The following is a 26,992-nucleotide window of genomic DNA, read 5'->3' as shown; positions in this document are numbered from 1 at the left end:
TTCTACTTAATTCTTCGTAAGACTCTGCCTTTAGTCCATGAAGGAGCTTCTCACATGAGAGCAGATCACAAAATCTCACTTAGTGACTTGGCTGGTGGAGAGGATGGTCCAGGTCCTGCCCCTAAGCTGGTCATCAGCTTGCTGTATAAAAGGAGGTCTTTCTCCTCTCACACATACACTTTATGAGGCCTGCAAGGTCCACAGGGCAGCAAATGTCGCTTGTGTCTTGCACAACATTCTCCTAAACTTGGGTGAGGCCTTGAGCATGGTAATGTCAAAAATACTTTCCACAATGGGACATTCAGTTGCCAGGGAGCCAGGAGCAACTCCTAAGTGGGGTCTGCTAGGGAAAAAGCATTCTTGGATATGGCCATCATAGTTCTTAGTCATTGGGAGTGGTTATTCACATTGACCACCAAGTCCATAGAGGTCAACTGATAAGGACGATGCATGGCTCAACAAGAAAGCAGATCTGAGCACCACCAGCCAGCCCCCACCTACAGGCACTTTTTCCAGCTTGGCTAGGACATGACAGCATCTCAGATCAAGGACATGGCCCACCCAAAGTCTGAGTACTTTTGCCTTCCCAACCAGGAGAATCATAGAACAGTTTGGGTTGGAAGGGACCTTCAAAGCTCATCTAGTCCAATCCTGGCCATGAGGAGGGACATCTTCACCAGCTCAGGTTGCTCAGAGCCCTGTCCAGCCTGGCCTGGGATGTCTCCAGGGATGGTTCATCCACCACCTCTCTGGCCAACCTGGGACAGGCTTTCACTATCCTCATTGTAAAAATTTTCTTCCTCATGTCTAGATAGCCTCAGATGCCGTCTCACAGCCATGTCATCTGGCGATCAGAGGGAGGTTGCCCAGGGCTTGAGTCTGAAGGGTGGCTTCTGCTCCCCACTCTGAGTCCTTCCACCATTTCTGCAAACCTTAGATCTTCTAGCCTGACAGCATGCTCATTCCTAGGTCCAGACCTTCTGGTTTTGTTTGGGCTTTTCTTTAGCAACCCTAAACCTGTTAACATTGGAGAGATCATTCTGAACATGTAAACCTGATGGATCAGGACCCAAAAGAATAATAACAGTAAAAGCGCCTCTGATAGAGAGACTTTGAATCCTGCACAGCCAACTACCAGTTTCTAAGTTTCTGTTCCCAAACCAGCTTCCAGAAGGGGACAAGGAGCCCTTCCTGCACTGTTTTGGATCAGACCCTGCTGCATGAGAAACATGAACCAGGTTGTCTACCTTCTTCTGCCCTCTAGCCCCTTTCTGCCTTTCACCCCCTCTGGGCGAAGAAGAATGGAAAGAGTCTTCCATTAATACAGCACTGGAGTTTTGTTTATAGCTGGAAGGATATTTAATATCAACATTTCCCCCTGCAGAAGTGTCTTCTCAACCCAGCGAAGCAACTCGGCAAAGGAGAAGCTGTCCTTCAAACACCGCCAGGCACTTACGGGCTCTAAACAGACCCTGAGAGCGGTTTTCCCCGCAGAGAAGCAGTTTCCTAAAACAATTTGTTATGATAAGGGGTGAGAGCCATGGTCCTGTGTATACATGAATTTCTAATGGAGTCTCAGCCACTCACAGCTGAAGCAAAGGATGTTGGCCCCATGGACACATGGACACTCTGGGATCCCACCCAAGAGAACCTCACCTCCTTCTTCAAGGGGCAGACATGACAGCATGGCAGGGCAAAAGAAGTTTTACCATTTCCAGGATGGTTTGTCCCCAAATCCCAAGACTATTTCTGTTAAAAAGTGACAGCATCGAAATACTTCCTACGGTTCAAGCCTTTAGAAGCCATTTTAATAAATGTTTTACTGCAGCTAGTGGAGCTGAAAGTCACAACTTCTGTTTCTTTTGAATGGGTTGAGATGCTGCCATGAACTGCATGACTCCAGAAGCTGAAGCTTCAAGGGTAAAATCCCACTGAGAAGTTAAAATGCTGGTTGTTCCAATATCATAGCAGAGCAGGGCTGAACTGGGAAGGAACACAGCAGTGAAAACCAAGGAGAGACAAAAGTAGAAGGGACAGGGAGCAACTGTAAATAAAAGAACCCACTATTTTAGAAACTGATGGGACTTAGACATGGGGAGAGCAGGACAGTGCTTGTTTGAATAGCGCCCATCACTGGGTTGGTTGTTGGTGGGAATGTGGCTCCCAGCTCTCCTCTGATCTGGATTGACACAGAGCATCATCTGTGTGATTGCTGATCTGCAGGGCATGTAGAAGGGGCAAAATTCCTCACTGTTAACCAGCAACACAGTTTCGAGCAAAATGCATCATTTGTGAAGCTTCACAAAAAAGGCTTGATGCTGTTTCAGAATGTTTTGGGGTTTATCTGACATGTCTACAGTGGAGAAAATGGTTGGTTGCTCAGTTGGCTGCCCTGACCGAACACCTTTCCCTCTGCAAACCTAAAGACCCAATTTATGGCTTAGGAAAACATTGAATCTACAGTCTGGCTGAGCCACATGCTGCTTTTGAAAAGGCAAAGAAAATCAGTTTTCTCCTTGCTTTGTGAAATGCCACATTGAGACTGTTCTTGTCCAACCCTTCCCAGGCCAAATGTTTCACGTCAAGGCAAAGGGAACATCGTGTCCCTCCCCTGCAAAGCTCCCTCCTCTGCCTGCGGCAAGCCAAGGTCTATGGCACACACCATTGCCAACAGCTAAGAATGCTCTTTTCCTTCATGGGTGTGTTTTCCCCAGTTTGAAGGACAGTGGAGGTGGAAGCAGCCAAAGGACCAGCTGACATCATGTGCAAGACAGACATGATGGGAAAGTGGGTCAAACCCCGGGCTGGGATTTGAGTTTAGTCTTGGCCCTGCAGTTGGCTTCCCTTGAGCAAGGCTTTTCATCTCCTTGCAATACTGTTCTTCCCTTGAGAGGAGGTCGAAAGGCTCTTCCCTGCCGCAGTGCAGGGAGACAACAGGTCAACTTTCAAAGGCCACAGCCATAGATGTGGAGACAACCAGTGGATGAAAGAAAAGTGTGTGGAAATGGGCTGTACGCCTCTGAAGCAGATTCAGACAATCTGTTTCGGGAAGGGACAGGAGATGCTTCTGGGGGACTGGCCAGTCTGGTTGCTTGAAAAAACATTGACAGCTCTTCAGCACACCAGAGCCACCAGGCCTAAAACATCAAACCCAATGGTTTTACCAGAGCTGAGTGGAGAGACTGTTGACCCACATGCTGAAGTACTGTGTCCCACATCCAACAGGCACAGAGTCTGCTACAGAGGAGACAGGCATGGGGACAAGGGGTGATGGTTTTAAGTTAAAGGAGGGGAGATTCAGGCCAGGTATGAGGAAGAAGTTGTATACAGTGAGGGTGGTGAGAGCCTGTCTCAGGTTGTCCAGAGAGGTCGTGGATGCCCCATCTCTGGAGACATCCCAGGCCAGGCTGGACGGGGCTCTGAGCAACCTGAGCTGGTGAAGATGTCCTTGCTCACGGCAGGGGCTGGACTAGATGAGTTTTGAAGGTCCCTTCCAACCCAAACTATTATATGATTCTATGCAGAGCCCCCTGAGGTGCTTTTGGTTGGAGTAATTGCTGGCCATCCCTTTGATAGCAACCTGGTGTCCTACAGCAACTTCTGCTGACTGTCAAGTTGTGCATGTGTGAAGGTTCAAGGTCTGCTTTCTTTTGCTGCATTGCAAGTCTGATCCCACCCACCAAAGTGACCTCCCCTTTCTTACTACTACTTACAGTTCTTACACTTGTAAATATCTGAGGCTCTTCTGATAAACAGGAGATTCCTCTGCTTATCGGCTGTCCAAATATTTTTTAACAAATCTTAGATTAGCATGGAGAGCCCAGGGAATGGCCATGATGGGGCCATCCACAGCCTGGGGTCTGCTTGGCAGGAGGCACCTGGAAATGGTCTTTCTCTCTTTTGACAAAGGAAAAACAACTACAGTATTATCCTCCTTGAAATATGTTCCATTTCTAAATGGATATGCCCTGGCTAGACACTCTTTTTTGATGACTACGAAGGAAGAGGCAGAGAAACACAGAATGTTTTGAGTTGGAAAGGACCTTCCAAGCTCCCCCAGTGCCACCCCTGCCATGAGCAGGGACATCTTCACCAGCTCAGGTTGCTCAGAGCCCCGTCCAGCCTGGCCTGGGATGTCTCCAGGGATGGTTCAACCACCACCTCTCTGCCCAACCTGGGCCAGGCTCTCACCACCCTCATTGTCAACAATTTCTTCCTCATATCTGGCCTGAATCTCCCCACCTTTAGTTTAAAACCATCACCCTTTGTCCTATTGCAGTGCCATGTTCACACCTGGGTGACTTTGTGACTTGGGCACAGGCAGTGGATCACCTCTGATGTGATGTCCCCACGGGGGACCACAAGCAGGTGTGCTGTGGAGACATGCCAAGCTGCTTCTCCGTGGCTGAGCCATGGGAACTGGCCTTATGGCTACTGGGTAACTGCTCGACCTTGACCCTGAGCCTGCCTAGCAAGACTCTGTCCACATTAATATTCTCTGAGACTCCAGTCTACAGTGGTCACACCCAAATTACTTTCCAGGACTCACACCAGGAGGTGCTTGTGTCAGGCTGAGATGGTCTGTGCTTGGACCACGCCAGAGACCGTACTAATGACTGAAGAGAATGGTCTGTTGGGTTCTCATTGTTGCCATCTGGCCCTAGTTTGTCATCAAGCATGACACAGCCTTCACCTGCGCTTGGTTTGCTTGGGCTCATGCAGAGCAGCTGATGATGTGGCACTTAGGGACATGGTTTAGTGGTGGAGTTGGCAGAGTTAGGCTTAGAGTTGGACTCGGTGATCTTAAAGGTCTTTTCCAACCAAAATGTTTCTATGATTTGACACTTCTATGTGCTGAAACTCCTTAAACTGCTGGAACCCAGTGCTTTGTGGTCATACATCCTAGTGCAGCATCTGTCTGTCTGATGGTGACCATCTGTCTGTCTGCAGAGGTGACTCCCAGCACCCAGGTGGACCAAAGCCAGGGCTGGTTCTGGGCCCAGGGACACTGGTGCTGTTTGGGATCATTCCAAAGACACCTGGAGAAGACAGGCAGATGTACAAAGGCCACAGAGCCAAGCTCGATTCAGCAGTGGGAGAAGACACATGGGTCAGGAGCAAAAAGTACCCAGAGACATGGTGGAATTTCCATCCCTGGGCATTTCCAAGTCTCATCCAGGCAAATCCACAGCTGACCTCAGCTACTGCCACTGGTTGTCCTGCTTCAAACAGGAGGCTGGACTAGAGTTTCTTCCAACCTGCATTTCTACAATCCTGCAACTCCAGAAAATCAAAGGTGTTGTTTTGTTGTTGTTGTTGTTATTGTTGTTGTTTTGGTTTGGTTTTGTTTCCCCAGACTGGTGCAGATCAGAAGAAAAGATATTTATACAAGTCAAATGGGGAAAATCCTACATGTAGGAATACAATTAATTACTATTGTTAAGATGTGTGTGTATTATACATGGGTATGTATAAATGTGCATACATATAAGTGTATATATAAAAAGTTATATATTTTTATATATAGACACTTATAGCATTTCCTTAAAAATACCATTTTAGCAAGCTAGGAGTCATCTCTAAGCAATTCTGTCTGGTTTTGCTATTGTAATTATTATTCTGTAGCCATATACAACACAGCTACATAGAATTGTGTGTATGCACATATATAGAGATAGATAGGTATACATGCACAAATATAACACACACAGACACACATATGCATGTATATAAAAAACCCCACTTACTTTGTATATACAAAACATATATATACCATATGTAGGAATATACGAAATATATAAAGCATATACTGCTCCACGTGTCTGAGCTCTGAGCGTGACGGCACAAATACTGATTATCCTGTGTGTATTCAACCCCCCACCCCAGTTTTCTTTAGCTCACTAATTTAGACAGGCTCTGACTGCAACCCGGAGGTGTTACACTGATAAATACCACTCAGAGGAGCTACGCCTAAATAAGTTAGTCCAGATCCCAGCCTCCCTGCGGGACACCAGCCAGGGACAAACAAAAAAGGTGTTTACTACGGTTCATCACATTATAGGGGAGAGTCAGTTTGTCTAACCCCTGGCCCTTCTCTTTTCCTCTTTTATTAGTTATTCTGAACATTAAGTCAACTCAGCCCCCGGTCAGGGTGGGAGGATGGAGCCGATAAAGCATCTGCAAAGGTCATTTCGCACAGAAACTGCAGCCCAGGCCAATAAAACGGCAGGTACCGAACTTATCAGGGCAGCATATAACTTGCAGTTTTTCTAACTCAATTGATTGGACTTTTTATCTAAAATAACAGGCATTATAAGATAGGCGAAAGTCGAGATAAGGAGGAAAATGGAGTAGGTCTTGAATCGAGATCAGCTCGGGGACAGGTTCAAACTCCCACACCTGCCCTGGAGGAATCAATGAAAGTTTCTTGGCGTCGTCCTCTCGTTTTGAAATGCTGCTGAAGTTGAGTGAACTTTGAGACCGTGGCGTTTATTCTGTGATTATAATTAACCTGCTCACCCGTTGTTATTGATTTCAAGCAAAGGGAGGGAGGTGACAGAGTCTGACTGGGATGTTGGGTTGGGGATAGAAATGGCTGAGCCGGGGAGGCAGAAATCCCTGCCGAGGTGAGACCGTTCCCCATCTGGAGGCAAAGGGAAATGGGGTACAAGGGGGATTTCACCCTCCAGCTTATGGTCCTGCTTTTACTGGGATCTGGGAAAGCCCTTGAGGCCAGATCTTCACATCCAAAAGGTCCAGGTAAATCACAGCATAATGGTTTTAAACTAAAGAGGGGAAGATTCAGGCTGGACATGAGGAAGAAATTGTTGACAATGAAGATGATGAGAGCCTGTCCCAGGTTGGGCAGAGAGGTGGTGGATGAACCATCCCTGGAGACATCCCAGGCCAGGCTGGACAGGGCTCTGAGCAACCTGAGCTGGTGAAGATGTCCCTGCTCATGGCAGGGGTGGAACTGGGGGAGCTTTGAAGGTCCCTTCCAACCAAAACTATTCTGTGACTCTATGATCTGCCCCACCGAAGCAGTGAAGAACCAAATGTGGGAAGCCCTTGAAGAAAAGCCTCAGTCATACCCAGGATGCAGGGCATCATCCCAGACAAGGAGACCACGAGGAGGTGACATCCCCCAAGCCATCTGCCCCTCTCATACTCCACATCACCAAGACATGTCTCAACTCAGTGTCCTTCCCAGCAGCCCGGCCCCAAGCAGCCAGCCCCTGGGGCCAGGCCTCCCTTCCCAAAATAACCTCAGACATCTGGGGCCAAACATGTCATTCGGAGGAGTCCTGATGTCTGGGGCTCACCACCTCGCTCATTTTCTACAGCTCCAGCACTGCAGATCCTGAATATTAAATAATAATGGCTCCCTGGCTTGCAAACCTAACAGCCTGCCTTGGAAATTCATAGGAATTTAAATAATAAATATTCAGGTTGTTTGGGGTTTTTTTTTTGTCTGTTCTAGGGTTTCAGCATGTAGGAATCAGGGTTTCCCAGCTTTTATCTTGCCCAGAAAAGCTTCTCCTTCCCTCCCTGTAAAACCAGCACCCTGCTGTACGATAACATGACTTGAAGGGAAACCAAGGCGCATGGAGCCACAACAGCCAGAGATGAGCATAGAATCATAGAATCGTAGAATCATAGAATCGTAGAATCATAGAATCATGGAATCATTTCAGTTGGAAGAGACCCTCAGGATCATCGAGTCCAACCCTAACCTAACCTAACTCTAGCACTAAACCATGTGCCTAAGAACCTCGTCTAAACGCCTTTTAAACCTCTCCAGGGATGGTGACTCCACCACTGCCCTGGGCAGCCTGTTCCAATGCCCGATAGCCCTTTGCGAGAAGAATTTTTGCCTGAGAAGCAGACGAGAGGGTAATGTCTCCCAAAATGTACGGAGACGTTTGCAGAATCAAAGGAGACAACTCAGTCCCGTGGTCCTCGAGGCCAGAGGACAACCTGGAATTTGCTTATAATATTATAGATGCAACCAGAGAGCACCGTGCAAGCGGGAGCTGTGAAAACAATTAAAAAGTATATATATAAAAAGGAAGAACTGGCAAAATCTTGCTATGAGGGAATGGTGTGGTCTCCTCCTTCTCCCTCCAGCTCCAGCTCTGCCCCACTGGGCTTGGTTTTAACCTTTTAGGAGAGCCTGACGGCAACAGCCCTACCCCAGCACCCTGTAAATACGCGACGATGGGGATGGAAACATCAACCGGAGGAAAATGCCTGAGTTCTGGGAAAAAAACCAAGACCAGGCAGCGACGTCCCACGGCGGGACCTCTCCTGAAATGCTCCCCCTGGGCAGACACCGACCTAATTCCCAGGGATTAAGAGGAAACTTTTCCAGGCGGTGATTTTTGCTATCCCAGATTCAGCAGCATCCCGTACCAGTCCCTGCTGGAAACAGGAGATCTGCCCTCACCCCACCTCTGCTGCCACTGGAAAACTTGGGTGTTTTTTCCTTGACTTTCTATGAATTATTTTGTTCTTTCACAAAAAAACCCACCCAAGTTTCCGAGCGCACTCCCAAGGCTGACGCGAGCTGTTCAAACCCAGCTGGCTCTGATAAGGGAACCACCGGCCTTACAGGTCACTAAAAATAATCTTAAAAAAAGCACAAATCCCTTCATCCTGCAACATGTAAACCAAAAGCCCATTTTTCAGGAGGGAAAAAGAAAAATTCCACCGATTTTGGGCCTTTACCTCCCCAAGTAAACCTGTAAGTCCCCATATTATTTGTATTTCTTCCTCATAGAAGCTTCTCGCATGGGCCTGATCCTGTGCCAGCCCCAGGCGAAACTCCCTTTGCTTTAGAACAGGGACGGTTTCACCTCTGGACAAGCAAAGTGGGGTTTTTAGGGTTGTATTTATTTTCATAGCCCATACTGAACCTTTTTTCCAGGACGGCCTGATCTGGATGAAACAGAAGGATTTGCATTAGAAAGACAGAAAAAGGGCAAAAAAACATGGGAAGGACCCAACTTTGCCAACCCCAAGTCAGAGGGTGCATCCTACATTTAGGTGTCTACTTAATTAAACAAAAGAAAACCCCTTTGTGCCAGCAAATAACTGAGGAAAAAATAATTACCGAGCGCTTCTTGGAAAAGAAAATAATTGTTTTTGCTTTCAGTTGACACTGTCCCAAATTTGGCTTTAAAATCCAGACCTTGCCAAAATCTGAAGACTGAAATATTTCAGCGTTGATGTCGGGGTCAGATCTACATCCAGCTTGGAAAAATCTGTGCCCAGCAGATGAGAAAATCCAGTTTATCATATTGAAAAAGAAAATCGGCACCGAGCGCCCTGAGGGTTTTTTAAAGGGTGCAATATAGCGACCTTGAGAAAAAATGCAAAGAAAACTAATAACATTTCTGCCATACAAGACCTTACGTCGGCATCGCTCAGTGCGGCAGAAACGTGAAGGTTTTCAAAAGAGTATTTAATTCCACTTGTACCAGCCGCCGCGGAGGCAACGATGATCGAATTATTTTCAAGCGCTGTCACGCACGTGTAAGCACCCGTGTCTAAAGACCTCACTGCTCAGGCATGGCAGATAATTGGGTTTAATTTGTCATTACGGATGTATTTACGGCTTGGAGCGGTCACCGTGACCGATGATGTGGGGAAGACTTGTAAAGGCCAGGGAGATTTTAATGTTTTTTCGTAATGCTGCAAAGTTTTTGCCCCGCGAGGTTTATTGCTTCCCCCAAAAAAATAAAACCTCAATGCAACCTTATAACGAAATTTGCTTCTATAATCCAAATTAATTTTGGAGGTAAGAGCACGTTCTCAAGTATTTTCCTGGTTATTCGGGCAGCATTTCACACTGAGGCACCAAAAGCGTATTTACACCTTCCTGCCAGACAGCAGCGTGAATTCGGGATCCGTCGACAAAGTGAATATTCGGCATTTCCAACCTCCTTTTCTGCAGCCATAATTACACACATCCCCCCCAAAAAATGCAAACTATATCCCTAACAACCCAACCTTGCCATTATGACCGAGGGATTTGGGCAACATAATTGCTTTATTTGGTGATCACACATCGCGGTAACACGGGGAGAGCACAGCAAAAAATCTGCATTTCTGCCCTCCTGGCGTGAGCAAAACTGGCCACTTTAAGCTCAAAATCGGAGCTCACACCACAATTCCCCACCTGGTTTTGCAGGCAGTGGTGAGCCCGAAATGAGAGGCAGACGCTTCGTTAAGTCCTTTTATAATAAAGACACAAAAGCCTCGAAGACTCGAGACATTCAGCTGCATCCCCTGAATCTCCTCTGCCTCGTGCCTCCCGGGAACATCGCCGAGCAGGGGGGAGAACCCCGAATAACCCATTTCTGCACCTCCTTTTCTATAAGGGAATTGTAGTGAGCGAAGGACACACCGGGAATTTGGGAACAAAACCTCCAAAAGATAATATATTGTATTTTCACCTCTCTTTCCTACGCACACAAAGCTCTGCAGGGTTGGAGGAGCAGAACTTTCACCCCAAAGCCCTGTGCCGATGAGAAACAGGGTCTCTGCAGGTTTTGCAACTACACTATCAATTTTTTTAATTAAATTTTCCTTAAAAATTGTATTTTCCCACCTTTATTTTAGCTGCCTTTCAACACAGGGCTGCCGACCTTCAAGCACAAAAACTTGCCCAACTCCCTACGCTGCAGCTTTTTCACCCATTTTGGGATTTGATTTGCCATTTGGTGCTTTGGTTTTTTTCTTCTTTGTGAGGTTACCCTTAATTTTTCAGAGCGAGGTGTTTTGCCCATTCAAAATACCAAACCATGTTTGGAATGACCGATTTTGGGGAGCCCTTCTGCGTGCTGAGAAAAGGTTTCTCCATCATCAGAAGAGGACGGAGACAGCAGGATCGGACCCGATTTCCTTTGGGTAACACCGCCTGATAAACGCTCATCTGTTTCTAAGGGTTTTGCCTCTTTCCTCCAAAATTAGGGGATATATACATGGAGAAAGCAAAATATTGGATGTGTCTTAAAAAAAAAAAAAATGCTGTTATTATTACAGGGACAGAGACGCATGGAGGAGTATAATAATTAATCCTCACTCAATAAAGTCTTGGATTTAGTGCCACTGCCTTAAGTTTTACTGCTTTACAAAAATTATAAATTCATTTATAATTGTTATATATATATATATAACATATATAATTGTTATATATATATATATAAATGTTATAAATTCATTTATAACATGTTATATACCACACCATAGCTATTCTATGCAGCATATGCATTAGTATTTGGTCATAAAGTGCAGTTTTCAATGAAGTTTTCCATTAATAAGGATGATATAGTGCCCGTGATGGTGATTTTTTTAATTATTTGTTATTTTTATGTTATTTATAATTTAAAATAAACTGTCTGGGGATTTGGGTGAGGGGTGTAAAAAAGCTGTGTGATTGAGCTCAACCTGGTATCTCCTAATTCTGTGGGTTTCATCCTAAATCCCAGACTGGTTGGTGACAATTAAATTAGGCTGGAAAACAGAAGGTGACTTGAAACCTATGGTGGGGACCAAAGGTTTTCCCCCCCGAGGTGAGAAATGCAGCCGCTTGCAAAACGGGGGATGTAGGATCCCGTGCAAAATGCGGACACGTCCTAAGGTCCCTTCCATCCATCCCATGGTCCCTTCCACCCATCCTGTGGTCCCTTCCATCCATCCTGTGCTCCCATCCCTCCCCATCACCCGCTGCCCCACAGGGAGATATCGCCTTGTCCTTAGGTTTGTGGGGAAGGTCAGGAGCTGCTTGTGGGGCAGAGGGTTGTGACAAATGCCGAGGAGTCACTGGAAATGCCGGGCCCCGGGGGGGATGCTACGGGACAGATCTTTTCGCATCCCTATGGGAAAGCTGAAAATCTGGTTCACAATCTCTCCCCCACCAGCAGTGGAGAAGACATTTTTCCAAACCCAACGCCTGCTCCGGGCTTTGATCTTCCCAGATGCTGCTGCCGTGTTCAAACAGCGAGGAACTCTGACTTATTTAAAACAAAATGTGAGCACCCAGCAGAAATACCCACAGTGACTTGTCCTGATTTACTCACAACCACTTCAACCACCCTGATGGCACTGCAAAAAAAAAACCCTAAACAAAACCCAAACCTCGCTGCTTTTATTTATTTTTCCTGTTTTTTTGTTTTGTTTTGTTTAAAAAAAAGCAAAATTGCAGAGGTTGGGGATGGCAAACCAGGATCTGACCCCCCCATCCTCAACCTGGAAACATCCAGGAGGCAGAAGCAGCAATGGGCTGGATGCGTTTGGGCTTCTCTGCCACCCTCCATCCTCGCTCCCCTCTGCCTGGGAGAAGGGGAAAGGGGCAAACTGCTAATTTTAGGACGGATTTCAAGTGGTTTTTGGCTCTGGCGGGGAAGCCTCCTGAAAGGGGACATTGCAGCGGGTCCTTTTCATGCCTCATTAAGTCAGGAATTCACTGTAACGCCATCCCGGGCAATGCCTGGAGCAAGTTCACGGCCTCGACTGCAGGGTCTGATCCTGCCCTTCGGGGTAATGAAATAATTCACCAAACTGACTCTGAAAAGCTCAAATTTGTCATTTTGAACTCACACCAGTGAGAATTTTTTGAATATTCCCGTGTGATTTATGCACCCACCCTTCCCACTTTATACCTCAGAGCTTCACTGGCACATTTCAACCCAGGCCAAAATTCCTCCCATTAGAAAAAAAACAATAAGATATTTATTTATTTTTTTAGTAGAAATAAATATCTTATTGCTTTTTCCATTTTTTACCATCTTTGTATACAGTTTCCCTAAACTTCTTTCCCCAGTACATTGCTTTACAGTAGGAAAAAATGCCATGCCAAATTGCACAAAGTGCGTATCTTTATCTGCAGACCAGCTACACCTGTGTAGACTTGATCTTCATTGTTGAAAAATTATAATAATTAATATTCTAATGATCCCCGGGGGTGCTGTGCAATTAGCGCTATCCAAAGGTGGTGGTTCTCCGGGAAGCAAAATCACCGTAGGGAAATGAGAGCGCTGCAAAAATCACTTGATTTATTAAATCGAGTGATTTATTAAATCAAGCCTTGCACGAAGGATTGTGTTTCCACCTTGAGGTTCCACATTGTGCGGAGAATATAAATATCTTTAGACTTAAGGAAAGGAATCTGGACTCCACTGTGCCAGTGGCCACTCGGATGCTGAGCTGGGCTTGGATGTGTCTATGATGGGTACTGTCCACAATGGTGTTTTCCACCCACTATATAACAAAAACTTGCCTTCTACCCGCTCAGAAACCACCAGCCAGGCTTGAAATGCTTCATCTAACCCCCTCCATACCCGCAGCCTGTGCAAAGCATCGTTGAGAAGGAACCCGGCTGGGAACAGCCCAGCGGCCGCATCCCAATGTGGGGAGAAGAGGAAATGTCTGGATATTAAACCTCTTGAAATCCCCACGGCCATTTTAATCCTGAATTTAAAATTCGCCAACTTTTAGGCAGTTTCTTTCTTTTTTTAAAAAAATAAAAAAATGATAAAAAATATTAACATATTTTATTTAAACCCAAGGGCCATCTCCACACTCAGGCAAACGTGTAATCAGACCCACACTAATAAATCCCCCGCGAAGCGACACCGTGAATTCAGCACTCGAATTGGAACCTGGCGATGGAATGGGACTCTCAGCTCCTTCCTCCTTCGTTAGTGACCGCTAATACCTTCTGGACTGGCTCAACACATCCTGGCTTCCCGGTGCTGTTTAAGAGCCCAAATAAAAAACCACTTTTTGCCACCGAAAGGCAGAGACCTGCAACACAAACTGCTGCTTAACACAGGGCTTGAAACCCCAAAATCACTGAGGTCCGTCTCCGGCACGTTAAAAACTGCCGGGTATTTCTACAGCTGCAACTCTTCATTTGTGTTAAGTTGGTTTTAAGTTATTTTTACTCCCAAGAAACCTTTTGAGACCACTTCAACAAGGCAACATTTTTTTCCCCAAGAAGAGACGGCACGGTAGTCAAGCACAAATGTGGATATGTCCTTGTTTATAATATTCAATCGTTATTTGATTATTTGATTCATTCTGCTTTTTTCCTACACTTTCTACCTTCTCAGGGCTTCCCAAAAACATTGTCTGCTTGGCCAAAACTTTATCCTTAGAGATAAACTATTCCCTATTTTAAGCAATTTCATAACACCCAAAGAAAAGCAAGAGGCATTGGCACGGCCGAGCCTTTACCGATGCCCAACTTTACATTCTTTAACATCTTAAAATTATGCTAAAGATAAAGCAAATCGTGCTAGACATGATGGGAAAATTGCCCTCCAAAATTCAGGCTAAAAAACGCAATCTTAAAATGTATCAGCACACAAATTTGAGTAATTTTTTTTGTTAACCCCAACCCCAAAGCCGATAGAAATACCTTCACGGAGAGAAGTTGAGAAGGAAAAAAAGGGTTTACGCAACCGCGATACAAAGATGTGTCCCACATTGCTCTCCCCAATTCTCCCTCTTCTGCTGTATAAAATAAAATAAAATAGTGATATTTTAGGCCATTCAGGCCAAGTTCTGGTCGTAGGACTCAGGGCTACTTAATGAAATTAAAGACTCCAAGATTGGAGCTGAGATATTTTTTGGAGCAGGAAGACCATGAAATACATGGTTGAGTCGTTCATATGCGCCTGCGAGTTCCCCAAAAGGCATGATAATAAATGCAAACTCATTTATTTTTCTTCTTCATCCTGGTATCTCCCCCATCGGCACCAAATTTCCCTTTGCTTTCCCTTTTTCTAGCCTAATCAACCTTTCAAAATTAAAAAAAAAAGGCATAAGATGAAACAGCCCAAAGGGAAGATCTGGGCTTCACAGGCCAAACTTTTGATTTCTCCATTTTCCAAACAATTTTCCCCATTTTTACATCTAAAACGAGCCTGGGAAGGGGGTCCCTGCACATCCCCAGAGCATCGTGGTCCTGCACACCCAACTGCAGCCCCTGGATCCCCTTGGAGCTGTTTGTGGAGCCAACAGGCCCTTGCACATCATTTCAGGCCTACCCTAAATTATATATACATATATATATATATATATATATATATGTTGTTTTGGGATTTTTTTTTGAAACTGTGGTCCTTGAGGACATTTGGAAGTGGTGGTTTTGCAGAGGAATTGCGTGTGCACGGGGGTAACTACAGCACCGCGGGGACCCCCGTGTTTGGGAGCAACACCCCGAATACGCCACATTTCTCCCTCCTGCCCTTCGCGCTTCCTCGCCGTACACAAAGAGTGGTGTGTGCACAAAAATTTGGGGAGGACAGCGATGGATTGAAACCCTCCCTCCCCGTTATCCCAACGCTGGCTGCGCTCACCTATGTTGGCGTGGCGGGCGGCTGCGGGCGTCCCTCGGCTCTGCAGGTTGTGCAGCATGGGGCTGTCGAAGGGGGAAGAAGTCCAAGTTGTGGCCATTTCGGGGCTCATATAAGCCGGGTACGGGCTGGAATAGGAGCTGCCGAAACCCCTGCCGTACTGCTCCCTCCCGTTGGCAGAAAGGTTCAAGGAGCTGCTATAAGCCGCCGCGGCTTCCCGGGAAGAGGTGGCGGGGATGGGGGTGCTGGTGGAGAAGGAGAACCGAGGTGACACAGGAGGGTGAGAAGATCCGGGGTTGTAAGCGGCGTTTTCGGCTCCGGGTTGCGTCCAGATGGAGTGGCTGGAGACGGGGCTGCCTTGCTGGGAAGAGCCGCTGCTCTGGAGGTAAGGCAGGCTGGGGATCATGGAGGTGACCCTCGTGGTGGGGACGTAGACTGGGGACGCTGCGGCCGCGCTGTGCATGAAGCCACCTGCCCCCTCGTAAGCCGGAGGGCCGGGGTTAGCTGCCATGGCTAAACTCTGGTACATCTCGCGATGGGCCCCCCCAAAACCCTAGCCGGGTCCCCGGCTACAATCCAGCGGGTGAAAAACCCCAGGAATCCGCTTTCCCCTGCGGCGAGCGGTGGCCGGAGTGGTCTCGCGTGGGTACAACCTTCCAGCCAAGAAAACCAAAAAGAACACGCACCAGCGATGCAATTTTCCTCCACCTCCCCCCCAGCTTTTTCCCCCCGCCGCCCACCTTCCCCACCTTCAACAGGTCCGGCCGCCTCTTCGACACCCTAAGCAAGAAGTCCAGGTCCCTCCGGAGCAGAGATTTAGCTCCCGCCTGGATTTAGCTTCTCCCACCGGGCTCCATCCATCACCTCCCGCCCCCCCCACCCCCCCCACACCCTCCACGATGGGGCTGGGCTGTTTAAAACCCTCGGTCAGTCTCCTCCCCACTTTTCTCCCCCCCACAAAGCCCCGTCCAACAATCCCCCCCCGGGGGAGATGCTGCCGGGGATGCAGGAGGAGGCGGCGGCCGGGCCGGGACCCCCCCCGGGGCGGAGGAGATAAGGAGGTTAGAGCAGTCCTGGGGAAGGGGGGAGATGAAAAGGGGGGGGTTACACAGCCGGGAAGGTGAGAGACAGCGATGCTCTCTCTTAAAGCCTGGAGCAAAAAAACCTTTGTCCCGCAGGTACGATCGGTGCTTTAAGTTGTTAATGGGCCCCCGGGGCCGGCGTTTGATGTGGGATGGCGGCGGGGTTGGGGGGGGAAAGGAGGGCGGGGTGACCCGGTGTCTGAGACTGCGGAGGGTTTGGGGGGGTAAGAATTAAATTAGGCAGACGGTGGGGAAAGTTGGGGAAGAAGGTTGGCTTGAACCTCCCACCCTGCCCCATGCGTGTCTGCACCAACTCGTGGAGGGGGGGGTATTAACCACTGCACGCCCCCATCAGCGCTGCCCAGACCCACTTACAAGTGGGGAGCAGACCCCGCACAGCACCCACAAAACTTCCTGTCTGAGATTTTTTCATTCCCTCCCTCCCCGCCACAACACTTCTCCCTCGTGGGGAACTGGGAGAAGCTGGAAACCTAGTGGGGACCCACTGGGGACCGGGGATGTCACGGGTCCGGGGCAGAGTGGGTGCAGTGGGTGCTTTTGCCCACGTCGGTTTGGTTTCTGACTTTGGCTCTTTCGGGTGCCTTTTTTTTGAGGTGGAAGAGCTGGTTTTTGGGCACTGCATAGGCCCTGGGATGCCATCGGTGCCTTGTGATAGAGAGACCCCCCAAAAATACTTGTGTGTTGTGGGGGGGGTCAGGATGAAATATCCTTCCCAAGGAGGGTCCAGGGGGGGTGTGAAATGATCTGAAACGCTGTTTTCTCTTAGGATCATGGAGGAATCCTAGAAAATCATCTCACAGCCGGGGAAGGGCTGGATGGAGGGGAATTATGGCTGGAGAAATAACTCTTGGGACTGATTTAGATTTAACTAGCAGATTCCCCAGGCTGAACCCCTCCGCTGGGCTGAATTTAGCAGCAGAGGAGATAACCAGGAGATAAGGCCTGATACCCGGGAGGGCAGCGGGAGACCGGCAGGCAGCCGAGGAAAGGGGGGAGAAGCCGGAGGCAGCGTTGGGAAGGGGTAAGGACAGAAGCGAGCCGGGAAAAAGGGGTTTGAGTGGGCTCTGCTTCCCCTCAAAACCCAGGGGATGGAGGAACGGCTGTTTTCTGTGTGTGTGACCAGCCTGGGATAGAGGGTTTCCACAGGACGCTCCAAAGAGGAGCAGGATCCACGGGCAAAGAAGGAGGAGTGAATTCCCTTCCTGCCTTAAAAACAGAAACGATGATGATTATGATAATAATCATAATCAATGCTAAATAAAAGCAAAATCAAGTCAATTTTCAAGCCCGAGGAGACAACAGGAGGAAGTTTTTAGGGGAGACCTGTGGGAAGGGGCTCACCAGGTGTGACAGCGAAGGGACAGGAGCGAGGGGACAGAGAAGCACTACCCACCTTCGGTGCTGGGGGGACAAGGGGTGGAGGGGGCGAGGACACCCCCTCGCTGTGGGGAAAGCACAGGGCTATGAGATTCCTGCCTGCTCCTGCTTCGTGGGAGGGGGAATTAGGGGGCGATGGGGCTCTGTCTGCCCCCCGACTTGGCTCCCCAGTGTGGCCAGACTTCCCAGTCCCACTGGCTGGTTTGCCCACGTCACATGGAAATGGGCGGTGATGGGAGGAAAGAGGTGGCGGGGGGGTGGTGAGGAGGCAAGGAGGGGGGTGGCTGGTATCTGTTGCACCATCAGCCGGGCGCCAGGTTTCATTGCCGTGCAAAAAAAAAAAGGAATAAAATAATAAAATCAAAGCACCACCCCGGGCATGGCCACACGGCCCCACGCTGCAGGCAAAGTCCAGCCGGGCAGCCCCGCTCCGCACCTCCCCGTGCACCCGGAGGGACACCCGTGGACATAGAGATAATTTGGGGTATTTTCGGGGGAGGGGGCATGCCACCCCGCCGGCTTCCCAATCCCTTTGGAAACAACCCCCCTTTCCGTGGGGATGTTGCAAAGGGCGTTTTCTCCGAGTCCCTGTCCCAAATCCCTCATGGTCTGAGCACAGCGAAGAGGTTGCAGACGCTCTCCCCTCCACACCCCAGCCTGTTTGGGGGTGCCCCCCCCCAAAAAAAAAAATTAACATCCATCTCTTGCCCCCGCACTGCCTCCCTGTGCGCTGGGTCTAAAGGTGAATGGTGCAGCACAGTGGGGCTGCACCCCATTGCAACGCGGGGTCCCACCCGGCACCGAGCCCATGTGGACCATGTGAGCCCATGGGGGGCTCAGCACCCCCACCCCATCTCCCGGGGGCTTATTTCGCTCTGGGGCGGCTCCAGGCTGTAAAAGCCGCCGCGGGGGGTGGGTCCCACAGACCCGGGAATAACGCTCGGACCCTTAATATTTCCTACACCCCGGCTACACCCCGGTTCCCCTTGGAAATTTGGGGCTCCTACCCAGCCGAGGGGGCGGCGGGGGGGGGAGGCGGGTGACTAGTAGCAGCTTTTTTGGGGCTCGGAACGAAACAAATCTCGGAGCAAATTAAAAAATCTCCGTATGAAAAAGTCAGACATGGGGGGGGGTGTGGGGTGGAAATAATAATAATTAAAACAAAAAAAAGGAGTGGGAAGGGGAAGCGATTTATTAAGTGCGTGTGTGGGGGGGGGGTCGGAAGGCGAAGGGAGCGCTCGGGGGTTCCCCGGAGCCGGGAGCGGGTCCCGGGGATGGCGAATTGGCTCCATCCTTCCGCTCCAGAGCCTCCCGCATCCCCCCCGCCCCGTTACTCCGGGGGGATTGATAAAGGACACAGGGACACTGGCAGGGAAACCCCCAAAAAGGGGGTTCCAGCCCGGCGGGGCTGCGTGTGTGCACCGACAGATGCCAAAAAACAGAACTAAATTCGGGCAAATGCACAAAATACGGACACGAAGGCGGTTATAGGAGAGTATGGAAATAAAATTATAAGCGCGTATATACAGCACAGAGAAATATCGGCTCTGTGTGAGCTGCGGATTTTTATACTTTAAGCATACGGGGGTAATAACTGACATGTAATAAGAAATATGTAATTGTATGCACACAAATAGAAAACATAATACATAGAGATGGGACTTAATGTATATTAGACGTTTATAGGAAGGTGAGTTATGTATAAACATGTATGTACATGCGTAGCTAAATATGCAGTGCAATTTATACCACGTTGTGTGCGTGTGTATATATAAAAATATGTTTATGCAGCGAAAGAAGAGAGAATTAAATATATGGATGATTTTATCTTTTTATTTATATATATTTTTTCCCAAAGCAGCTGTGTATCCAGATGTGCAGGGTTTTGGACACACATCTCCCTCTCCACGCCCTGCAAAACCTCTCTCGATTTTCTCTACCAAAGCAGCGCTTTGCTTGAATTTCGTTGAGTTTCTACTCAAGATCAACCGTTTCCTTAAGAAAAAAAAAGGCAAAAATCCAATTATAACCAATTAAAACCGTCCGAGCAGCTCTACCAGCAGCAGAGACTATTTCAAGGACCTGCCTCGGCGTTGCCTCCTCCAGGAAAATAAAACACGTACACACAGAAAAAAATAACCCCGCGGCCGGTTTTGCGTGTGCGTGGCCGCATCCAGCCTCCTTCAGCCGGGAAATATCGGTCCGTGGGGTGCGCACCCCAAAAATCAACGCCGTGAGGAGCTGAGCTGAGCCCCAGCCGGGTGAAAACCAACAGCCGGGAGGGTGAGGATGGATTTCGGACACTTTTTATCCCGAAAAAGCAGAGGATGGGGACACAGCAGAGAGCAGCGACAAGAGAAAGAAATCCCCGCTTTGCACTCCGAGGAGCTGCTTTTCTCTGCGATTACCGAGTGCTCCCGGCAGAAAAGAGAAGCGATTAACGAAATTTGGCTGAAAATAACCCTGCGGAGCAAAGCTCGGCCTTTTCGCTCTCCTTTCCAGACTCTTCTTCCCCGCCCGGGGACGAAATAAATCGATGCGATGACCGTTTATTTTATTTCACGCATCGAAATTAATTCCGCGGCGCTTTTAGAGTTAAAGCTCTGGGTGTTGATGGATGCGTCCGTGAGTGGCAGCGAACAACAACAACAAGACACCAAAAAGAGCAACAAAAACCGACAATAACAGCGACAGTAAAGCCATGAGAAATTTGGGCTGTGGGGGGGAGAGTTTTTATCCGCGGGATTTATCCGCGGGATTGTGCTGAAAATTGAATTTTTTTAAAAAATCACGGAAAAACGGTTTAAAAAATAATAATTAAAAAGAAACAGCTTTGAGCAGAGCAAAAGGGATAAACTGCTGCTGTGCCAAGCGTGCATGGGTATTTTTGAACTTTAAAAAATATATATATAATATATTTGTTCCATGCTTTGGCTGTCAGACGGGAAGGGGTCTGGAGGGGTTTATGGGCTGCGGGGTGGGGGGGACCGAACCATCCCGGGGTGAGCAACTCGGCTCCAAAAATATCTGTGCCCCCGTCTCCATGTCATATATATACATATATATATATATAGAGAGAGAGAGAGAGAGAGAGGGAGAGAAGTATCGGGGCTGTGGAGGTGCAGCCGGTGGGGTTTACACGGCACTGTCTTGCATTAGAGCAGCCAGTGTAATTTGGGGGGTGGGAGGTGTGGAACGGGAGGGGTGTTTCCAAGCCGAGGGGACCGGATGCGGCTGCACCCGCTGGTTTTTGGGCAGGATGAGGCCGGGTGGGGGTAACTGGCCGGGGGTTGTGGGGGGAGGACGAGGCCAACCAGGAGACGTCTCGGAGCGGCACCGCGGCAGAACGAACCCGCCTCCCCCCTGACCGTCTTTGGGGGGGGGTTGGGATGGAGGGGGGTTTGGGATGGGGAGGGGGGTGATACCATTGACCCCCTCCCCGCGCGCTCCTACCCTCCCCCCCGATCTGGCGGACACGGAGCAAGGGGGGCGACCCCCCAGCATCCAAACCCCTGCTGGGGGGGGTAAATCCGTCTTACCTCCTGGGGGACTGATCCTGTGCCCCACCCGTTAGCTTTGAACCCCTTGCACCCCTGGACACATGTCAGGATGTCCTGGTCCAGGGAAACCCCACAGGAGACTGTGGGCAGCCGACCCCACAGCTGGGGGGGCACCAAGGGGGCAATACGCCCACTCACAAGCAGGGGACAGTGTGGGCAGGCAGGTGTCAGAGTTGGAGAGGTCCCTGCTTTGGCTGTCACCCCTCAAATTATCAAAGTCTCTTGTCGCACCTTCAGAGACACTTTCCTAAAAAAAGTCACATCTGTTTACAGGATGACAGCAGTCTTAAAATGTGAGGCCCCCCAAAATCTATACTCCCCCATAGGCAAGGTACTACTGCTTGGGAGAAGGGTATCCAAAGAGCATCACTGTTCAGCGATGCTCCAGGACCATTTCTAAATCCTTTTTGGCCCTCGCCCCACCTCCAAATATTTTGTTAATGCTTTTTCTGGTTTTATTTGGTTGGGGTTTTTTTTGTTTGTTTGCTTTTGGTTTTGTTTTGTTTTGTTTTCTCCCAATGGGAATAAATACAAACGACTCCCTCAAGGACAAAGCTGTGGGTGCAGAGGTGCGTGGAGCAGCGTTTCGTGCTCTGATGCAGCAAAAAGGGAGAGAGGATAAGGGTCAGTGCTGGGGTGATTTGGGAAGAGTCAGGATCCAAAACCCACTTGGAACTGGGATCTTTAGGGAAACGTGGGCTGCAGGATGTGGACACACGTGTCATTGTGTGACACCACCTGTGTCTGTGTCACTGTGTGTGCATGGCGGGTCCCTGCTGCAGGGACAGAGGAGTCCCGGTGGGGGGAACTGAAAATACAGTATGGGTCAGCTCCTGAGCATCGCCTCTGGGGATGAGGGGAGCCCCATGGGGATCATAGAATCATAGCATGGTTTGGGTTGGAAGGGACCTTCAAAGCTCATCCAGTCCAACCCCAATGAAATGAGCAGGGACATCTTCATCCAGCTCAGGATGAGTGGGGGCACATCACTGCCAGGGTTCCCATCACGCACTTGCACCACCATCCACGTGTGTTTTTATTGTCATTACGTCAAAGCACCGCGGTGACAATAAAACCACACGTATGGAGCACGCTTGCAGTGTGCTGTCACCACGCTGCTGTGAAATCGCCTTCCTGGCTGTTGGGTACCAGCCGGCAGCTCAGGCCCAGGCACGGCCATTTGTGTCCGGCAGTATCGGCAGCGGTGATGGAAAACGCCTTCCCGTGTCAGAGAGGCTGGAAAAGCCTCTTGCACCAGGCAGAAGGCTGAGCTGCCTGGAAATGCAGGGGCTGGAGCCCTGGCAGGGCAGAACCTCAGTTATATCACTGTCTCTTTATCCCTTTACCCATATATCCCTTTATCCATATATCCCTCCATCCATATATCCATATATTCCTTTATGCATATATCCATGTAATTTTCTAGTTATTCCTATGTCTATTTGCCTGTTTATGCCTATCTACTGATGGAAGTACCTATTTATTTACCTATACATAACTATCCGTGTGTGTACGTCACGCTTATGTGTCTCCATGCCTACACCTAATCACTATATGTCCTTATCTGTCCCCGCATCTCTGTGTGCGGCTGCACTGGTATACCCCTGCCTGTGGATGTCTGTTATGTGTCTGGGCTTTCTGTCCCCCCAGGCCCGTGGGGCTCCCCACACCCCCTGACCAGTGATGCTACCTGTACCCCCCCAGATCCAGGGCTACCTGGACCCTTGGGTCTGAGTCTTTCCCAGCCCCACAGGGCAGTTTGCATCCCCCTGACAAGTGGTGCTGCTGCTACCCCAGACCTATGGGGCTGCCTGTGGGAATGTTGAACCACAGGGTGGCCTACCCCCCAAAACAATGAGGCTACCTGCATCCTGACCCACAAGGCTGCCTGTACCCTGACTTACAGGGCTGCTGCCAGTACCCTGGGCCCCTCGGGACTGCCTCTATTTGGACACACAGCCCTGCCTGCACCTGGACCCACAGCCCTGTCTGCATCTCAGACCCATGGGGCTGCAGCCAGCCAGACCCACATCCCTGCCTGCACCTCAGACCCACAGATCTGCCTGCACTGGTACCCAGAGCTCTGCCTGCACCTCAGACCCACAGATCTGCTTGCACTGGTACCCACAGCTCTGCCTGCATCTCAGACCCACAGATCTGCCTGCACTGGTACCCAGAGCTCTGCCTGCACCTCAGACCCACAGATCTGCCTGCACTGGTACCCACAGCTCTGCCTGCATCTCAGACCCGCAGATCTGCCTGCACTGGTACCCACAGCTCTGCCTGCATCTCAGACCCGCAGATCTGCCTGCACTGGTACCCACAGCTCTGCCTGCACCTCAGACCCACAGATCTGCCTGCACTGGTACCCACAGCTCTGCCTGCACCTCAGACCCACAGATCTGCTTGCACTGGTACCCACAGCTCTGCCTGCACCTCAGACCCACAGATCTGCTTGCACTGGTACCCACAGCTCTGCCTGCATCTCAGACCCACAGCCCTGCCTGCACCTGGACCCACAGCTCTGCCTGCATCTCAGACCCATGGGGCTGCATCCACCCAGACACACAGCCCTGCCTGCATCTCTGACCCATGGGGCTGCATCCACCCAGACCCACACCCCTGCTTGCACCTCACACCCATGGGGCTGCATCCACCCAGACCCACAGCCCTGCCTGCATCTCTGACCCATGAGGCTGCATCCACCCAGACCCACAGCCCTGCCTGCATCTCTGACCCGTGGGGCTGCATCCACCCAGACCCACAGCCCTGCCTGCATCTCTGACCCATGGGGCTGCATCCATCCAGACGCACATCCCTGCCTGCACCTCAGATGCATGGGGCTGTCTGTATCCCCAAACCACTGGTCTCCCTAAGTCCGCATTGACGAGGCTGCCCGCACCCCAGACTCTGGGGGGCTGCCTGCTCGCACCCCCGACTCCCGGCCGTGCCGAGCCGTGCCGTGCCGTCAGCGGTGCCGTCGGGGCGGCGAGGCCGCGGCTGTCAGCCCCTATTGATGAGGTGTGGGCTGATGGCGGGGAACGGCGTCCGCCAGCTCCGCTCCAGACTCCCCGGCGCTGGGGTCAGCGCCCCGGCCAGCCCCGTCGCCGCCGGGAAGGGAAGGGCTGGACCTGGAGGAGATGCCCCCGCTCCCCCTCCAAGCATCACCCACCGGGCACTGGGCTGTGGCAACTGATGCTGGGTGTGATGAGAAAGGGCCAATCTTGACCCAAATCCTCCACCCCTGGGTGGCAGATGCAGTGTCAGGATGGAGGCGTCATCACCGATTTCCTTATGCGCTGAAAAAAATCCCTTTTATCTCTCTGCGCTGACACATCGGGGGATTGAATGAGTTTGAGTTAATCCACCTATTCTGGTTAGACTAAAATAAAAAAGAGAAATAAAAACGAAACCACAAAGCCAAATGGTAGTTTTTCGTACTGACGCTCAGTGCTGCGAGTGCCAAATCCACGTGAAATGCTCTCACGTCAGCAAAGGACAAGAAGGGTTCCACGTGAAGGCAACTGCTGGCAGGAGGTTGGTTTGACCTTGGATGAGATTGCCAGTCAAAAACCACAAAATATTGACAATTTGAAGAATGGAAAACTTGGGAAAAAAGAAGCAAACCAACATAAAAATGTCCAGTGTTTGTTTTCAACCCGGAAAAAACCCTCAGGCACAGGGTGAGTGTGTGACCTCAGGCTGACAGTGTCCTCCAGGCAGATGGGAGTGTTTTGGGCATCTTCCTCTCTTCACCTGGATCTGTCACAGATGAATTCCCTGTGCTTGGGACACTGGGCTGGGACCCGGCGGATGCTCACACACCCCGAATCCCCTGGTCTCAGCTTTGCAAAGGAAAGGAGAACCCGAACTCCCATGGGAATGAGGGATCTAAAAGCCTCAGAGGTGTTGGGACAACTGCACATGGGAAGGGTTCAGCTCCTTGGGTGCTGGGGATGTTTAGAATCAGAGGTTTGATAAAGCAGAGCTAGTGCTAATAAATAATTAGTCATTAATCTCCAAGTTTCTGCTTTGTATTTTATCTAATTTCCATGTGATCTATACAACGATTTCTGGAGTTGAGATGACATCATGGGCTCTTTCTTCTTTCGTAATTATGAGTTCAGCCAGCTTTCCAGAAATATCCCACCAAATATCCACCCAAAGCACCTCTGGTGCTGCTGTTCTTCTTCCCCGTCCTCGCTCGTGGCAGCAGGAATTCCGACTATGCCGCCGAGATTCCTATGGCTGCACAAATAAAGCTTCCAGCTTCCCTCTCCCATTGGGAAAAGCCTCCTCACCCTTCTGCTTCTCCTCTTTTGGGTTTGGGCTGTAAAGGAAGACATCACTAGTGTTAATATTGCTGGTGCGCTGGTGTTATTGGAGAGCAGCAGAGCTGGTGATCCCTTAAATCTGGCCTGGCTTTGGCGTACAGATTCGGCATGAAGCTTCACACTAACCTAGGAGTGCTGGACGGGGTGGAAAAGCTTGGGTGAAGGTGGCATTTTGTCATCTCTGGGGAGGAAAAAGCAAAGAAAACACACAGCATGTTGTAATCATGAAAGGTGCCATAACATGAAAGTGCATTTTATCATGAAATGATATTGTTATCATTAAGCAAAACTCCAGTGCAGCACACTGTGGAAAGAATACTCAGGTATGTTGGCAAATTTATATCTAGTTAGCCCTCATTCTTAGATCATTAATACAGTGTTGATACTATTAATAAACAGTAATATCTGTGCTTGGAGACAGATGCACTTCTGAATTTTCGTGCATTGTACAGATCAGGAGAAACCCCCTGAATCCTGTGCCTGGTGGTGGAGGAGGCGGGTGAGAGTGATTCCCAGGAATTGCTTGAATTTTGGAGGTTTTTATTGGGAAAAATTAGAAAAACCTGTTAGAGGTGACAGGAACCTGGACTTGAATCTCTCTGTAGTGCTAGCTATCGTCTGTCAATCAGTCCATCAATCCGTCAATCACCTTGTCTACCATTCCAGGTGGAAAAAATATAAATATAGATTTAGATAAAGCCTGATGCACTGGTATATGCAGCTACATAGTTTGTAGTGTTGTTAGCTGAACAGACAGTGCTTCAAATAGGGGTATAAAGCTCTTGGCTTTCAGGAGAGACCATCTTGGGCTCAGATCCTGTTGTCCTACCCTGGCCAGGTACCAGGGGCTGGATGGAGGCTGTAAGGGGTCTTGCCCCATAACCAGACTGGGGGTTCTTTGGCTTAACATTCTTGCTAATATAAAAACAGTAACAAAGGAGGAAGAGGAATGCAGGAGGAGGATATAGCTTTTATTAGACCACTTGACATATTTGGGGAAAAAATGCCTGGGAGCCATCACCATTTTTTAGGGTGAGCAGATTCCTTGACCCTCCAGAGGTCCTGGATGGAGGCAGAGATCTTCCATTTCTCCACCATCCAGATGGTCACTGTCTTCATTTTTGACCCTAAGGGGAATATTACGCTGGTGTAAAGATGTGCTGATAGCATTTCAAGCAAGGTGGGGACAAAGCAGACTTTGATTTATCACATAACAGCAAAGACGTTGCGAAAGCACAGGTCTTCACGTGTGC

General features: G+C 49.5%; 1 protein-coding gene and 1 long non-coding RNA gene across 7 annotated transcripts in view; one reads left to right on the top strand and one right to left on the bottom strand.

Moving 5' to 3' along the window:
* The window catches only part of GATA4 (GATA binding protein 4), a 32,722-nt gene extending 16,473 nt beyond the window's left edge, over positions 1 to 16,249 (bottom strand). For 2 of the 6 annotated variants that reach the window (XM_005507224.3, XM_065055628.1), the window contains exon 1: positions 15,369 to 16,106. In XM_005507224.3, the coding sequence (XP_005507281.2) occupies positions 15,369 to 15,894 (526 nt within the window). In that variant the 5' untranslated portion in view covers positions 15,895 to 16,106. The other 4 variants (XM_065055631.1, XM_065055630.1, XM_065055629.1 and 1 more) reach the window with 4 other exon arrangements.
* A 140-nt stretch (positions 16,250 to 16,389) lies between these two features.
* LOC110362397 (uncharacterized) lies at positions 16,390 to 20,771 on the top strand. Its single transcript, XR_010471074.1, has 2 exons — positions 16,390 to 16,543; positions 19,707 to 20,771. It is a non-coding gene; the product is annotated as an uncharacterized LOC110362397 (long non-coding RNA).
* Positions 20,772 to 26,992: the final 6,221 nt, after the last annotated feature.

Source organism: Columba livia, chromosome 3 (genome assembly GCF_036013475.1).
Source record: "Columba livia isolate bColLiv1 breed racing homer chromosome 3, bColLiv1.pat.W.v2, whole genome shotgun sequence".
In the NCBI taxonomy this organism is placed as follows: domain Eukaryota; kingdom Metazoa; phylum Chordata; class Aves; order Columbiformes; family Columbidae; genus Columba; species Columba livia.
The sequence above is the reverse complement of the archived record's forward strand: the minus strand, read 5'-3'. Positions and strand labels throughout refer to the sequence as shown.